Consider the following 14,573-nt stretch of genomic DNA (forward strand, 5'->3'; position numbering starts at 1 on the left):
GGATGGGTGACATGCTCAGGATATGAAGTCATGCAGGAACATCTTTGAGCTCATAAACATATCCTGCTCATAAATATACAACGTCTGCTGCTCCCAAAATAGCTTTGGATTCCAGCACAGGCATTTCCAAGAACAGACTCTTGTCCTTTTAGGAATTCTGTGAAAGCAGAGGATCCTCTGGTTTGTATGCTTAGCAGAGTTCCCCTAAGCTGGTCAAAAATACTGCCTTGACCTGAATCCCTGAACCCTGGTGCTGGACAGATTGGCTCATTAGATAACTATAGCTGTGGTCATTCACTGCAATTCATTTTGACACTGCCTTGGATTACTCTGAGCATGCAAATCAACTCTTTTCGAATTGAAGGGGATCATTCTTGCAGTGAATCTTGTCGATAAGACTGACTTACAGTTAACTTACTCATGACTAGATACTCCAAATTAATCAGTCCATCTCTTTGATTAGGGATGGGTCATCCTAAGCCACTATGTACCCAATTGGACCCAAAGAAAGACTGCAGCTTTGGGATAGAAAATCTAGTCCTCTATCCACTAGGCCACAGTTTCTGAAACTTCTTCCACCCATGACCTCTTTTTACCCCTCAAATTTTTTATGTGATCTCAGGTGTATAAGTATATAAGATACAAATCAAACGTATACTGACAATAAATCAGAAAGAAATTTATCTTAAATAAATTCTTTGGTTCACATACAGTTTTGTCACTTATTTAGTAATTTATTATTTTTAATTTTATTTTGAGGCAGCGTTTCCCTATAGCCCCAGCTGGCCTTGATCTTACAGAGATCCACCTGCCTCTGCCTGGGATTAAAGGCATGCACTACCATGCCTGGCTAGTTCTTTATGTTTTGAGTCAGGGTCTTATTATATAACCCTGGCTTGCCTGTCTGGCTGCCTCTGCCTCCTGAGTGCTGGAACCAAAGGCATGTGCCACCACACCCATCCCAACCTTACCATTTATTAAAGATGAAAGCAAATCAACTTTCAGACTAGTGAGATGGATGTGCTTGTTTATTTTTACATAAAGAATTAAATCTTGGCTGACTATTTGATACTGCAGAACTTAGTGCATCTTCAATGTTTTTCAGAGTTGGTTGATATTTTGATTTTATGATCACCAATGCTGAGAAAGCCACTTTACATCAATACATAGTACTAAACAGTAGTATGTTTAGGGCCATTTTACAAATTGTTGGAAGTGCTGTCTTAGTTCCAAGCCAGAATTCATCTAGCAATTTTTTTTTAGAAAGTGAAAAGTCAGGAACTCAAACAGCAATTCTTAAAATCAAGCATTCTAATACAATACAATCCAAAGATATATTATTTTGATACATACCAAGGTATGATTGCAAAAAATATTGTCTTGTCTTCTATGATTAAAACTTTATGTTTCTGGGGCTGGAGAGGTAGCACAGTAGCTAAGAGCACAGACTGCTCTTGCAAAGGACCTGGGTTTGATTCCCAACACCCACTGGGTTTGATTCCCAACACCCACATGATGGCTAGCAACCATCCATAACTCCAGTTCCAGGGGATCCGACGCCCTCTTCTGATCTCCTCAGGCATTGAATGACATGGGTGCACCTACCTACATGCAGGAAATACACTCATACACATTAAAAAATAATAATAATGTATAGAAAAGAAAAAGTGTGTTTCTATGAGAGCATAAAACTTTGTATGCATGATTTTTTAAAACCTGAAATTCATAACATACAATAGTCTCCAATCTGAGTCAAAATGTTTCAGGCAATGTTGGATGGTGGTGTGTGGCCTGATGGCATGGGTAATGCAAAATGCTTGTGTTATGTTCACAACCAAGGCTACAGTGAAGTCATGAGTTACAACACGGACAGGGGCTGCCAGCAACATCCCAGATTCATTACAGGTCAATGATTGCTCATTGCACATTCAGAAAACTTTTACTGTTGCCTAAGTTTTCACAACCTCCATAGTTATATGACCCCATATGGGGTCAGGACCTCCGCTTAAGAAGCTGAGCACTAGCCTGTTAGTGATAAGCATGTTGCCCTTGCTGCTGCCTAAGCTCTCCAATAGTATCAGTGAAAACAGTCTTAGTTCTGTTAAGGATAACAGGAAAAAAGAACCTGGGGCTGATAATGGGGCAAAGCACTGAGTCAACCAGTCCCAAGGCCAGCTTGGCTTCCTGCTTTGTGAGCTGGCACCCTTACCGGTCTACTCATTGATATGGGATTCCTGCTATTGACAGAAGGATCATGCACAATAACCCCTCATCACTCTGTCTCTTCTTTTTTAAAAAAAAAAAAAATTTCAAGGCTGGAGAGATGGCTCAGCAATTAAGATCGCTGGTTGCTCTTGCAGTGAACCCAGGTTCGGTTCCCAGCACTCACATGGCAGCTAACAACCGTCCATAATTCCATTTCCAGGGGCTCCAATGCCCTCTGCTGGGCTCCATGGGAACTGCCAACACAGGTGCACTTACATACCTACAACCAATACATTGATACACATAAAATAAAAATAATAAATAAAACAAAATAAATTGTTTCAAAAATTTTTAACTGTGTGTGTGTGTGTGTGTGTGTGTGTGTGTGTGTGTGTGTGCTGGATCCCCCTGGACCTGGAGTTATAGGCAGTTGTGAACTCCCAATGTGGGTGCTGGGCATCAAATTAAAGGTCCATCACAAGAGCAGTACCTGCTCTTAACTTCTGAGCCATCTTGCCAACCCTTAAGTGCTTTAAATTTTTTTCATTTTATTTGTGTGTGTGTGTGTGTGTGTGTGTGTGTGTGTGTTCATGGATACACTTACCACAGTGTACAGGTGGAGGTCAGAGGATGACTTGCAGGAGTCAGTTCTGTCCCTCCATCATGTGGGTCCCTTAGGATCAAACTCAGGTCACTGTGCTCAGTGGTAAGTGCCTTTAACCAGTAAGCCATCCCCCATCATGCCTCCTCCCTATCTCCCCTCTGGATCACATGCAGTCTATAGGGAAGCTGGCTACTTCAGGCCTTCTCCTGAGGGAGCCAGCCCTGCCTGGGTTGGAGTGGGGCAGCTAAGCACACTGTGTGAAGGGTGCTGACTCTTCTATGCAGAAGTCCCTAGCTTCAGTGAGACAAACACACACCCAGATAATTACATGAGCTGCTGCCAGAAGAGCCATCGTTAATTTTTATGGCAATAAATGGTCTTGCCAGCACGTTAAGCTAATTTCATGAAAGCACTTGGAGGAAGGTTACAGGCTAGATCCAGGTTTATTAATAATGTCAGACTTCATTTGAACCATTCCAGAAATTTCTCTGGTTGCCTCCAGCTACTTGCCACAGGTGGCTATTTTCTCCTGAAATTAACAGTCTTCCCACATACAAATGGAGATTCTTTTTTGTTTTTCCCTAGAAAATAAAGTCTCAGGGCCCAATAAATACTTAAAGAGAATGTGGTTTTAATTAAAAACCTTCTGCCAAGGCTGCAGCTACAAGTCTGTCTTCCCAAGCATACATGCTGGTTGACAGCCCCAAGACCCGAATCTGAATCCAGAAACCTTTACAAATAATAATGGCAATGTGACTGCATGTATGAGGGGGCAGGTGGTGATGAAGGATGTCTAGGGACAGATCCAAGCTCCTTTCCCTTTGGGGTAAGCGGTACACAAGCATGTAGGGGTGCATGTGGTTGCATGTTTCATCATACCTGTATCCAAGTCTACAAGACCACAATAGTGGACCATTTTATCCAGCTATTGCTGAAAAAAATAATAGCTACTTCACAGAGCACTAAGTGTCTTATACTGAGTGCTTTGCAATAGCTTGGCTCATTTAACCTTCACAAGGTCCCCAGATCATAGGCAATCTCATTTATTCATTATTTTTCCTTTGAAGCACAGAAAGATTAGGTAATTCAGCCAGAGCCCCATAGCTAGTGTATGATAGAGTTCGATGCTACAGAGACGTGGTGGTGATAGTGTAGAAACAGGGCCTGGCTTCCCTTGGGAGTGATCTTTCTCATGGAAATTAAGAAAGACAAGCACAAATAATTGCTGGGAACACGGTGTGTGTGTGCGTGTGCATGTGCATATGTTTTACCTGACAGACACTATAAAGTGTGTGGCAGTGACATTCTAGAGTGTGTGGCTAGAGGGCAGCAGTAGGGAAGGTCTCCAGAGCTGGCTGCTATGCGGGGGATGTTTAAACGTTTGATACCCATCTGGGCCTTGGCTTTCTTGTTCTTGGAAGTTCTTCCTGAATCCCCAGGCAAGACCATTAAAATGTCCACATGACACATTAAAATACAGGGGCATGGGCAGGGTATGGTGGCATATGCCTTTAATCCCAGCACTCGGGAGGCAGAGGCAGGCAGATCTCTGTGAGTTCAAGGCCAGCCTGGTCTCCATAGCGAATCCAGGCCAGCTGGGGCTACAGGAAGACCCTGTCTCAAAACGACCAAAAAAAAAAAAAAAAAAAAAAAAAAAAAAAAAGCCCTAAAATACAGGGGCATGTGATTGAACACAATTGCAGCAGAATCGTGCTCACAATGTTTCCTGTCTTAAACGTTTAGTCAAAAATCTATAACCTCAACACTTGCTGTTTCTTTTCCTTTCTTAAGGTCAATACATTTTCTTTGCCAACTCTGGGACATTTTAGAATCCTCTGGCAATGTAATGAGACCGAGGGACAGGCCTGAAAGAGGAAGCACTCCCTGTAAGGGAGATAGATACACAGGAGGCTTTCTTTTCAATCCAATTGAACTCCCTCATTGACTTTACGTGGGACTCCAGGAGAATGGAACAATACCTGGGTGCTAGGAATAATGTGGAGATATAAACTGGCCAAACAAGAGAAAGGAGGGCAAGTCACATATTCTTGGGGCGCACGGTGGGGAGCATTAGGGAAAGCTTCCGGGTTTTGGTTAAGCGCGTCCCTCCAGAGCATTGCGCTCCAGCACCACAGAACCCTGGGCAGAGCCTAGGTGTCCAGTTCAAACCGCAGCTCTGCTCGCCTAGGCCAGGACCTCGCCTGCTATCCTGCCTCTGTGCCCTGCAGGCGTTATCCAGCAGGGGGCGCGCGGGGACCAGGGTTAGGCTCCAAACCAGCACAGACCCTTCCGGTTTCAGGGCTTATCTATGATCCCCGGCCCAGAAGGTTGAAATTAGAGGTCAGTCCACAAAGAAGCCAGGGATTTCAGCTCTCTTCCCCGGGTCTTCTTGGGTAAAAAAAAAAAAAAAAAAGCTTATGCCCGAACTGGATTCTGAATCTGGGGTCCCTGCTCTCGGACCTTGGAACTTTGTATCCTTCCTTTCTTCCACTCCTACTTCACTCACCCGTTTAAGTGCCTGTTTGTTTGACGATCGAAGACGTAGACGGTGGCGGGGGTGGTATTTTCGCTCCCCTCCGGTTTCCTGGTCCCTCTGTAACTGTAGCCTTATTAACTGTATAAGCAATAGACTTGCTCTGGCGCGCGGGGCGGGCAATGCGCCTAGTCTTCTAGCTGAGCTCAGTGGTTGAACCCGGAATTGCTGCTCCCACCCCAGACTCCCGGCGGATTCTTCCAGGGGTGACTTGGGCTCCAGCCCTGCGGAGAAGGGCATGGGCTCTCCAGGGTTGAAGACAGGTTTAAGGGGGTGTCTTCTTCTCTGAGCAGACTCGGGCAACGAAGCGCTTTGAGGTAGAGTGGGTGAGAACCGCCTGGGTCCTCGAGGAATCCGCATCCAAGGCTGGGTAGTCGCCACGCCCTTAGCTACCCTTGGGGCGCTGGAAAGGCTCTTTTCACACGAAACCCTCTGGCTTCTGCGTCCTTAGGAAAAAGACAGCCAGAGTCCTAACAGCTTTCGGAGACACCAGCTGGGCACGGCCCTGCGGTCCAGGCAAGCTCTAATGGGAGAGTTCGGGAACCCATTCTCCCTTCCAGCCTGGGTCCCTCTCTCCTTCCAAGTTGTCCCTCTGCCTGCTTGCCTCCCGGACACACTCAAAAAGAACTGGACTAGAGGTGAAAACCTCCGGAGACACTATTCGCTACCCCTGGCGCAACCACGCCATATACCTCCCTCTCCCTGACCCGGGAAAGTCTCCAGTGCTAGACAGTCCCTCGACATCCCAGAGCAGACCTTTCACTCCCTCTGCTGCCACACCTCCTGGCCCCCTCAAATCCCTTTTTGGGGCGAGGCCTCCTCAAGTTCTTAGAACCTCGGCAACATACCAGGAGAACACACACACACACACACACACACACACACACACACACACACACCCCGCCCTTTCTTTGCAGACAAAGAAGTCGGTGCCAGGTCGGCTGTTGGCGCCACTCCAGCTCCAAACCTCAGGGCTCTGTCCCAGCCTAGGGTCCTGCTCTGGATGGGCCAGGGCTCGCAGGGCACCCCACTGTTCTTCTTAAAGACACCTTCCTGGGACCAACTAAGCGCCCTATTCCAGAGTTGTCTATCGGACCCCAGGTCTGAGCAGGTGTACAGACCATCTAGGTTCGGAAATTAGCAGAGTAAAAAGTGCTGGTTCTTGTAACAAGGAATAGGAAAGACGGAGGGACCCCAAGTGGGCATGCACCAGTCTGTTCATATTTAATTCACAAACCCAGCCGGGTGGTCTCTTTAGATGCAGTGTTCTTCCCAGTCTCCCTCCACCACCCTCTCTCCAGCTCATTAAAATGCTTAACACTCAAATCCGGGTATTGATCTCCGCAAAAGCCCCAAACACGTGCAATCGACTCAACAAGACAGAAAGCTGCCTCTGATGAGGGCTGGGAGACCACATGCGCCCCAAGATCACAGTGTCTACAGGAAGAGTGGGAGGAGCCGGCTCTGAGTGTCCCCCAAAGCCTTTCGGGTTCTGGCTAACAGCTCTGCCTCCGGGGGGATCCATAGGCATGGAGTGGGATGGCGGCGTTTTAGCCAAATGCCTCGACATCCCTTCGCCTCCGTCTGCTTGTCGCCAAAAGAAATGTCGGGGTTTTGCTACAGATAGAGAACAGTGGGTCCGCTGAGGCCAGCTGTTGTGTGAGGGTGTGAGACAGCAGGGCGGTGGTTCCCCATCCCAGCTTTAGTAGAAGGGGGTGGTGGTGAAGGGGTTAGCAGTATGCTTGCTAGAGAGGCTGAGAGGGTAGGTGTAGGAAATGCTTGGGTCTTAGTCCCTAGCCCATGGTGCTAAAGAGAAGCAGACGTTTTGTAACCATCCCTGTCCCTGTCGCCGCTATCTTCTGCAGCCTCAGCGCCCTATTCTGCAGCAAGCAAGGGCGGAGTGAGGTACTTAAGTGCGTTCAAGCTAGTGTCGAGGGCTCTGCTGACACCCAAGTGCCCAGGCCCTACCCCACGGTGCACACACGCTAGCCCACCGGCAGTGGAGTACGCAGGTTGGGTTTTTGCCACAAAAGACTAGACTGTGGAGTTCCGGATTAAAGAGTCTGGGCAGGATTGGCGGTGGACTAGAGAGGTGGGTGTCTCTTCCCCGCCAAGCTCTGTAGGGCTGCACGCTCTCATCTGGCGAGTTAGACAGCGGGGGTGGGGGAGACCAGGGCTTATGTCTGCCCAGATCCAGGCAAAAATGGTAGGGAGGGTGAGGCGCTCTGCTAACACTATCAATTATGCATCGTGTTGAACGTGGCTTCGGGGAGGAGGGGGCTAGCAGCGGGGAGCGGGAGGCAAAGGGTCGGTACTAGCCAGGCTGCGCGCAGCTCTGTCGGTCCCGCTGGAGGTCTTTCTGCGCCACTGCTTGCATTTGAAAAAAAAAAAAAGAAAGAAAGAAAAAAGAAAAGTGTTTAAAGCAAAGACACGCCCCCTCCCTCCTATGCCTTTCTTTCTCCCAAATTCCTCAAAGATGGTTTGCCTCACGTGCTGCGGGGCGTAAAAATGACTCGCATACAATTAACAGCGAAGCTCCAGGGCGCTGGCGGGACGGGCGTGTGAGGGTGAGTGAGCAGAATGTGTGTGTGCGCGCGCGCAAAAGAGAACGGTAAGTGTTCGGATGAAGGTGTGCTTGTGAAAATGTGTGTGGAGGTAGCGAGGACTCAGCACGTTGATGCGATTGTTACATGGTGATGAGTAATTCCTAAGAGTGAAGGTCGAGTGGAGAGGCTGCGCGTGTGCCAGCGTGTGTGGGTGGACATGAGGAATAGTGACAATGTCAGTGAGTGTGTAAATGTTAAGAGTATGTTATAGGGGTGCAGTAGGTAGGGAAGAGCTGAGCCTAGGGCTGTGGGCGTGTGGTGCCCCCGGGTGACCGACGTGACTGGCCTGGAGAGGGTCTCTATGGCTTTAACAAACGTAAACGCTGCAGGAGGTGGGAGAGGCTATGCGCGTTCCCGCCGAGCCCGGGGGCGCGCGCGCGAGGGCTCTCTCCAACCTGCAGCCTGTGAGAAGTGGGACGAACAAATAGGAAAGGAAATATTGAAGTGGGACTTCAGGCTTGGGGTGGGGGTGGTCCGCACACTTACCTGTCCCTTTCTCCGCCCTTTCAACCGGTTTCCTCACAGCCGCAGCAACAGATGCTGGAAGCTCTCTTGGACTGTCCGAAGAAGGGTTTGCAGACACAGGCTGCACACTGCAAGTCAGAGAGCAACGGATAAGCAGTGGAACCCCCACAACCTCAACCTAGAGGGTAGGTCCAACCTAGGGCTCTGCTGGGGTCAGGTGGCTGTCTGGGAGGAACAAGGGAGGTGCCGCCACCCTTAGTAGCAAAGGCAGAAAGGGGACCTGTAATCCCAAAGATAGGGTGTGGGAGGGGTTCTGCCAAGTCTGACAGGAGTCTCAAGTGGGGGTAGGGAGTCTATGTTAATGTATTTGTGTGACTAGAAACGGGGTGGGGAGGGCTCTTGGAACTTAGACATCCTGGAGCTGTGCAGAAAGGTTCAGAATCTTGAACCTTCTCCAGGTTTATTAGCTTTTGGCTGTTCCCCTAACCTGTGGGCTAGGAGCCCCTCTGCTCCCCTAGGGCCACCTGGGATCTGTGGGATCCAAAGAGGAAGCATAGTGACTAACCCCATAATAGACTTGATCCAGGCATGGGGGAGGGTTTCCTTCCCAGACTGAAGGTTGACTGGGCTGTTGTGACTCTCTCCAGAGGGGAACAGCAGCCCAAGACAGCAGGAGGCTAGGGATGGGTAAGTGGGTGAAGGCTTCCCCAGATCTCACACTGCAAGCCACCTCCACAACTTCTCCATATTGCTCATCTGCTCAGGTTTCAGTCTCAGAGGGGGGCTACGTGCACATGCAAGAAGTGCCTATGTCCCTGTGTGTGGGTTGGTTCATATAAGGACTTAATGTCCTTGTGTCTGTCAATTTTCACAGTGAACAGAAAAGTGCTTTGCACTGTGGTGGAAAGCACTGTACCAAAGCTGGGTTCAGTGGAGAGAACAATGAGGTCTCAGGGAGACTATGAAGCTGTCTGGGTGCCAGTGTTTTTATGTCTAGGCAATGCATTGTGAACCTCCTGATAAGAGTATCAAGTCCTGTAGATGGCAGCTGCATGGAGATGCCTGAGCTTCTGTTTGTATTGTTGTTGCCTGCAAGGGACTGTGTGTGAGTACTGCGTGTGGGACAAAGGATTCCAGAGAGGACAGCCAGTCATGAACGAAAATATCCTTTCTGTAGATCCATTTCACCAGGTTAAGTGAAGATTTAGAAAGAGGGGTCAGTGTAGAACCCACCACAGACCACAAGCAGTGGTGCCTTTGGAGGGACCAGTTCCAGGGCCAGGGGATAGGTAGGAAAACAGGGCCATGCTTCATGCCCTCCAGACTAGGAAGTCAGGGCGCTGGAAGCAAGCATTATTGAACCTGCAGACTTTGACTGAGCTTCACTGGGTGACAAAGAGAAGTTTCTGGTCACAGAGGAGCCCTGGAGTCAACCTTAGACAAGTCTGGGAGGTAGAGCTTGTTAGGGGAAGGAACCTGGGACTCTGTAAGTCACCTTCTCTCTTCCCCCTTGGCTTCCATATGCAGGAGCGGTGATGGAGACCCGTCGAGCCCTGTGGTTGGCTTGGGCGCTGCTAGGAATGGCCAGAGCATGTCCCGAGCCATGCACCTGTGTAGACAAGTATGCTCACCAGTTTGCAGACTGTGCGTACAAGGAGCTGCGCGAGGTCCCTGAAGGACTGCCCGCGAACGTGACCACGCTGAGCTTGTCCGCCAACAAGATTACGGTGTTAAGACGTGGGGCTTTCGCCAACGTCACGCAGGTCACTTCCCTGTGGCTGGCGCACAGTGAGGTGCGCACTGTAGAGTCAGGGGCATTGGCCGTGCTGAGTCAGCTCAAAAACCTCGACCTAAGCCACAACCTCATATCCAACTTCCCTTGGAACGACCTTCGTAACTTGAGCGCGCTGCAGCTGCTGAAAATGAACCACAACCACCTGGGATCGCTGCCCCGAGATGCACTGGGCTCGCTGCCGGACCTGCGCTCCCTACGCATCAACAACAACCGGCTGCGTACTCTGGAGCCCGGCACCTTCGATGCCCTAAGCGCGCTGTCCCACCTTCAGCTCTACCACAATCCCTTCCACTGCAGCTGTGGTCTTGTGTGGCTACAAGCTTGGGCCGCAAGCACCCGCGTCTCCTTGCCCGAGCCTGATTCTATAGCATGTGCCTCACCTCCAGAGCTGCAGGGAGTGCCTGTGCACCGCCTGCCTGCCCTGCCCTGCGCTCCTCCCAGCGTGCGTCTGAGCGCAGAACCCCCGCCAGAAGCGCCTGGCACCCCTCTGCCCGCAGGCTTGGCTTTCATGTTACACTGCATCGCGGAAGGCCACCCTACACCCCGCCTGCAATGGCAACTTCAGATCCCGGGTGGTACTGTAGTCTTAGAGCCACCGGTCCCCAGCCGGGAAGACGTTGGAGATAAGGCAGAGGATGGGGAAGGTGAAGAAGATAGGGACCTGTCTACTCAGACTGAGGCCCCAACCCCGACTCCAGCACCCGCTTGGCCTGCGCCCCCAGCCACCCCTCGTTTCTTGGCCCTAGCAAATGGCTCCCTGCTGGTGCCCCTCCTGAGTGCCAAGGAGGCAGGCATCTACACCTGCCGTGCACACAATGAGCTGGGTGCCAATTCGACGTCAGTAAGGGTGTCGGTAGCTGCAGCTGGGCCGCCAAAACACGCTCCTGGAACAGGGGGAGAACCTGATGCACAGGCCCCAACCTCTGAGCGCAAAGCCACAGCCAAGAGTCGCAGCAACAGCGTCCTGCCCTCCAAACCTGAGGGCAAAACCAAAGGCCAAGGCATGGCTCGGGTCAGCATCCTTGGGGAAACCCAGGCGGAGCTGGAGGAGACAGAAGAAGGAGAGCAGGAGGAAGATCAGAACCCTGCAGATCCAGTGGAGGAGAAGCACTGTGGCCACGGGGATCCCGCTCGGTACGTGTCTAACCACGCATTCAACCAGAGTTCAGAGCTCAAGCCACACGTTTTCGAGCTGGGAGTCATCGCGCTGGACGTGGCGGAGCGTGAAGCCCGGGTGCAGCTGACGCCTCTCGCTACGCGCTGGGGCCCCGGACCAGATGGGGTCTCCGGAGCTCGGCGGCCTGGACGCCGGCCCCTGCGCCTACTCTATTTGTGTCCGGCCGGGGGCGGCGCGGCTGTGCAGTGGTCACGCGTGGAGGAGGGCGTCAATGCATACTGGTTCCGCGGTCTGCGGCCGGGCACCAATTACTCCGTGTGCCTAGCGCTGGCGGGCGAAGCGTGCCACGTGCGAGTGGTGTTCTCCACCAAGAAAGAGCTGCCCTCCCTGCTGGTTATCGTGACGGTGAGCGTGTTCCTCCTGGTGCTGGCAACCGTGCCCCTGCTAGGCGCCGCCTGCTGCCATCTGCTGGCCAAACACCCAGGCAAACCTTACCGTTTAATCCTGCGGCCACAGGCTCCCGATCCTATGGAAAAACGCATCGCCGCCGACTTCGACCCCCGAGCCTCCTACCTTGAGTCTGAGAAAAGCTACCCAGCAGGTGGAGAAGCCGGAGGTGAGGAGCCAGAGGAGGTCCCGGAGGAGGGCCTTGATGAAGACGCAGAGCAGGGGGACCCAAGCGGAGACCTGCAGAGGGAGGAGAGTCTGGCGGCTTGCTCACTGGTGGAGTCCCAGTCTAAGACCAACCAAGAGGAGTTCGAGGCCGGCTCAGAGTACAGCGATCGGCTGCCCCTGGGCGCGGAGGCGGTCAACATCGCCCAGGAGATTAACGGCAACTACAGGCAGACCGCAGGCTGAGCCCCGAGCACGCCTGTCCTGCCCAATCCCACCTCTGCCTTGGGTACCTGGTAGCAGACGCCTAGGGATGGGGAGGGCTTTCCCACCCTCACCGGACCCCACCCCACTCTTACCAACCTTCACTTACTCTGCACCCTTAGCCCTCCCAGCCTTCACTACTAGGGACTTCTAGTAGAAGTGGGCCCAAATCAGCAGTGGCCGGCCAGGCATGGTCATTCTCTCTGCGGGCTCAACCCCTACCCCCACTTAAAGCACAGCCTCGGGCTCCTACCTCTTGTAAAATACCACCCACTGATGGCGAGTCCGGGTCTATGCCCTCCATTCCATCATGATAATCTGAGAAGTTAGCCTCTCAACCGGCCCCACCCTGGAATCTGGAGGCCAGGGGAACTCGACTGTCGCTGACCATACCTGGTTACAAACGCAGTTGGTTCTGGGATTTGCCCAGGACCTCCCCTCCACCCCAGGACATGTCCCCAGCCTAGAGCGCTGTGTTCTCACCTCGACCCTGGACTCCGCTTTTTCAAAGTTGCATGTGTCAGAGGCAGGCTAATTTTTGGTCTCAAAACCTCCTCCCTACAGTAACCTTAATCCCAGTTTCTCTCCATCCCTACCCCGGCCAAATTCTTGTCCAGTTGGCGCCAAGCCTGGTGCCTGGGGTGCCATTGAGCTCCAAGCTCTGATTTTCTTATTTTCGTTGTTTTCAAAGACAGCGACTTTTCTGGGTCCGGTGCTAACACCCGCCCCGCCCCCAACTTCTAGGAAACTGGAGTATCAGGTGAGAGAGAGGAAATCATTTTTCTTCCGTTTCCTAATTTAAAGTTGTCAGACCACACGCCCCTTTCTGTGCAAAGTGCGGGCTTGGTCCCTGGCCAATTTCGGAGTCTGTGTCTTGCGGTTGCCAGAGACTGGTGGAGCACCACAGTGGCTTCTGCGTCCCTATCGCGCCCAGACTCCAGCAGGAAAGCTCTGGGGATGTAGGCAGCCAACTGTGGCTCCCGGGACGCATCTCTCAAGGGATCTAGCGCCCTGCTACGCACAAAGCCTGCGCTAGACAACCAGTGGTGCGAAGTTGGGGGGAAATCCCGGGGTCCTCGCGTAGCCCTGCCCTGCCCCGCCCCTCCTTCCAGAATAGTGTAGGGCCCGCAGGGCGTGGTCTATAGAAGTCTGTGTCCTATAAAGTGTAACCGTGTTGGGTAGGGGGGCGGGAGGGCAGGCGTACGGGAGGGCAGGTGGGCAAGGAAGGAGGGAGGGGGAGGGTGGCCGTGGCGCAGGGACTCTGGCTGGGACTGGTTTTCTTTTTTCTACAAAGCGTCGGGGGTGGGGTTTTCAGCATACGGACCAGCCCGCTCCGCGAAGTGCAGCACAAGCGTGGTGGCCCCGGGAGGAGTTGCCCCCGGAGCCCACGTCCTTTTTTAAATGCTTCTGTATGTAAACAGTCAATAAAGTAATCGATTTGAACTGGGCTTGATGACTTTTTCGGGGGTGGGGGAGAGAGAGGAGGGGTCAGAAGAGGAAAGAGGCTGGGGGGTTAAGAAAATCGCAGAAGCCGCTTTTTGAGGGTCCTTGGGTGTTTGCCCAATGGTCGGGTAATATTGTCAGGTGTTCACACCTGATCCTGCTATGGATGCTTCCAATCGGTGGTGGAGAGGTGAGATCACTTGGGGGTGAGAAGAGGCCGAAATCGAGCGGGGCGGGATTGGGGATTGCGTAGAGTAGAGCGCTGGTGTCTGCAGACCCTGAACGCTGGGAATTCCTCCAGGAGGAGTAGGTATGTGTGCGCCACCAGCAGTGAAGTAAGCTCAACACCACCATTCTCTTTGGTTGAGACTGTTGGTGCTGGTGTGCTGGTGCGTGTGTGTGTGTGTGTGTGTGTGTGTGTGTGTGTGTGTGTGTACCGCCTAGTTTCTGTTTCTCAGCATCAGTCTCAGCTCGCTGAGAAGCGGTGGGGGATGGGATTCACAGACAAGGACTGCAGGGACTTGCAGAGAGAAGTCTCAATACATCTCAGAAAAGGTGAATGATGGGGAAAAGGTAAAAAGTTGCCTAAGGCTCACTCCTCTGGACAGGCTTGCACAACAAAGTCAGTATGTGCCTTTCAGAGGTGATGCCTGGAGTGCTAAAGTGGCTCACCCTGGAATCGGGACTGAAATCACACTGGTTTAATTGTTCTAGAAATGGGAACCAGGAAAGACAAGGGGAATCAGGAGTAGATGCATCTGACCAGTGCTGGGATTGGACTGTCTGTGGGGTTCAGTTGTGCCTGGAAAAGGTAGGAAATGATTGGGAAGGGCGGTGAAAGACCAGAGAACATGGGTACCAGGTCTTCTAATTGGACAGGTTTAAGGTGAAGAGCAGGCCCAGGTCAGACATCCAGAATTTAATCCCAG

General features: G+C 51.8%; 1 protein-coding gene across 5 annotated transcripts; it reads left to right on the forward strand.

Annotated features, from left to right (window-relative positions):
• The first annotated feature begins 5,004 nt into the window (after nucleotides 1-5,004).
• On the forward strand, nucleotides 5,005-13,642 carry Islr2 (immunoglobulin superfamily containing leucine rich repeat 2). 5 transcript variants are annotated; one of them, XM_029565078.1, is made up of 3 exons: nucleotides 5,005-5,149; nucleotides 8,474-8,598; nucleotides 9,941-13,642. In XM_029565078.1, the coding sequence occupies exon 3, from the start codon at nucleotides 9,949-9,951 to the stop codon at nucleotides 12,181-12,183; it is 2,235 nt and encodes a 744-aa protein (XP_029420938.1). In that variant the 5' UTR covers nucleotides 5,005-5,149; nucleotides 8,474-8,598; nucleotides 9,941-9,948; the 3' UTR covers nucleotides 12,184-13,642. The 5 variants fall into 5 exon arrangements, with proteins under 5 accessions (XP_029420938.1, XP_008834699.1, XP_029420939.1 ...); XM_008836477.3 differs by lacking the exon at nucleotides 5,005-5,149 and adding an exon at nucleotides 7,750-7,909; XM_029565079.1 differs by lacking the exon at nucleotides 5,005-5,149 and adding an exon at nucleotides 7,921-7,953.
• Nucleotides 13,643-14,573: the final 931 nt, after the last annotated feature.

Source organism: Nannospalax galili, unplaced genomic scaffold, assembly GCF_000622305.1.
Source record: "Nannospalax galili isolate Female #2095 unplaced genomic scaffold, S.galili_v1.0 scaffold54, whole genome shotgun sequence".
NCBI lineage: Eukaryota > Metazoa > Chordata > Mammalia > Rodentia > Spalacidae > Nannospalax > Nannospalax galili.